Source organism: Lactuca virosa, chromosome 2 (genome assembly GCF_052849685.1).
Source record: "Lactuca virosa cultivar CGN04683 chromosome 2, Lactuca_virosa_CGN04683_v6, whole genome shotgun sequence".
In the NCBI taxonomy this organism is placed as follows: Eukaryota; Viridiplantae; Streptophyta; class Magnoliopsida; order Asterales; family Asteraceae; genus Lactuca; species Lactuca virosa.
Window position 1 is genome coordinate 192,669,138 of NC_136427.1, and position 2,423 is coordinate 192,671,560.

Sequence of the window (2,423 nt, forward strand, 5' to 3'; positions counted from 1 at the left end):
ATAATGTTAGGGACCATAATTGTAACTTAAATTGAAAACAAAATTGGAGAATTCGTTTGACGTCCACAAATACCCATTTTTGTTTTCTTCTTTACCCGTTCTTCCACAAAAACCAGTTTAGCCATTGCTGAAAATTGAAGCTTCAATCTTCCCTTTTTACACCATTTAATTACATTTAAATCATATATCTCCACATATTATTGTCTCATTTTTTAAAATTTGGAAGAAAAAAATGTGATTGGCTGTGATTCGAAAACAAATGTGATTGGTTCATCACATTTACACCTTAGTCGGGTGGTGTTCACGCGTCGGTAACTTTGCCACATAGGCTTTTACGCGTCAAAAAAGGGTGCCATACCCGATGGCCTTATAAAATTAAATAACCTCTCACAAAAACCTTTATCGGAATATGTGTCTTCTCTCCTTCGTCTTGTGTCTACTTCCGGTGGTCATCTCCGCCGCAGCACCACCACTCCAGCCGGGATACTACGCCAAATCCTGCCCAAATGCAGAGCTCATCGTCAGAGATGTGATGAAGAAGGCGATGCTCAGAGAACCCAGAAGTGGAGCTTCTGTCATGAGACTTCAATTCCATGATTGTTTCGTTAACGTAAGCATCTTTGAGCTTTATTATGTTGTTGTAATTAAGAATTGGAGATAATTTTTAGGAAAATCGAAGATAATTTGGGGGTTGTTGAAATTATTTTGACCAGGGATGTGACGGGTCGCTGTTGTTGGATGATACTCCGACCATGCTTGGGGAGAAACTCTCTTTGTCCAACATAAATTCATTGAGATCGTACGAGGTTGTCGATGAAATTAAGGAAGCTCTTGAGTCGGCCTGCCCTCATATTGTTTCTTGTGCAGACATCATTATCATGGCCTCTAGAGATGCTGTTGCTCTGGTAAACTTTTATTTTATTATTAGTTATATACTTTGGATTGTGCTAAAATCATAAAATAATGTGTTTTAGCACAAAAGAAATCTTCTAATTTATTTAGAAAATGATTTTTTTATGCTAATTATCTTTTTCAATAAAATTATTTTATAGATTTGACTCAAGCTCAACTACGTGAATGTTTTGTTTCTTATTTATTTCGTCAAATATTTTCAAGAATATGAATAATCTTTTCACATTTTCCTTTTGCAAAATCATATATACTTTATTTTCACAAATATGAACAATTGTGTAAAATAATATATATATATATATATATATATATATATATATATATATATATATATATATATATATATATATATATTCGCATGACTTATCAGAAAGAAAAAATCAAAATGAATTTTTATTCTATGATAGTTTCTCAAAAGGTAATCATTTAATGTGTTTTTAATATCATGATTTTTAAGCCAAAATTAAATATTACCAATAAAAAAATATTTAATTATTATATGAACAGAGTGGAGGTCCAGATTGGGAAGTGAAATTGGGAAGAAAAGACAGTTTAACGGCGAGCCAGAAAGATTCCGACGACATAATGCCGAGTCCGAGAGCCAACGCAAGTTCCCTTATCGATCTTTTTGCCAGATTCGATCTCTCAGTTAAAGATCTCGTATCCCTTTCCGGTTCTCACTCCATCGGAAACGGCCGTTGCTTCTCCATCGTCTTCCGGCTATACAACCAGTCAGGCACCGGCCGGCCAGATCCCACCATCGAGCCTAAGTTCCGGAAAAAGTTAGACAAGCTTTGCCCTCTTGGAGGAGATGGGAATGTCACCGGCGATTTGGACTTCACGCCTCATGTTTTTGATAATCAGTACTTTAAAGATTTAGTGAACGGAAGAGGGTTTCTTAATTCCGATGAAACGTTGTTTACTTTTCCGGAAACGAGAGGGTATGTGAGAAGGTATAGTGAGGATGAATCAGAGTTTTTTAGGGATTTTGTCGATGGGATGATAAAGATGGGGGACTTGCAGTCAGGGCGGCCGGGGGAGATTCGGAGGAATTGTAGGGTGGTTAATGACCCGCCGCAGGTGGAGGTGGTGGTCGGGGGATTCAGGGATAGGAAAATCTTGAGCCGGTGATTTGTGATGTCGTCTTAAATACGAGTATAATTTATATCTGCTAAAAGTGCTACATATGTTCTCAGATTAGTCAATGCGCTTCATAATACGACGCTATAAATTCTAGTTATTAAAGAAACTTTTTCAGATAGAAATTATTATAAGTTCATTATTTTTTTTTTTAACAGGCAAATGAAATATATAATAAGAAAAATAAAGGACCCCAACAAGGTGCTAGGAGTACAAGATAGGCAAAACAGAAAACTGAAAAAGAAATTACAACCCGGTAAAAGGGTTTGAACACCGGTCTCTCCAGCTAATCTTCTCTGATTTTCCCCTGTATTTCACCCAAGTAAATATTGTAGATATAGTTATATCCGTCACTGGAGTAGGTTGTATCC

General features: G+C 36.3%; 1 protein-coding gene across 1 annotated transcript; it reads left to right on the forward strand.

The window, feature by feature from the left end:
- The first annotated feature begins 298 nt into the window (after window positions 1-298).
- Window positions 299-2,177, forward strand: LOC145159925 (peroxidase 17-like). The gene is made up of 3 exons (XM_079078979.1): window positions 299-610; window positions 714-905; window positions 1,420-2,177. The coding sequence occupies exons 1-3, from the start codon at window positions 410-412 to the stop codon at window positions 2,041-2,043; spliced, it is 1,017 nt and encodes a 338-aa protein (XP_078935105.1). The 5' UTR covers window positions 299-409; the 3' UTR covers window positions 2,044-2,177.
- The last annotated feature ends 246 nt before the right edge of the window (window positions 2,178-2,423 follow it).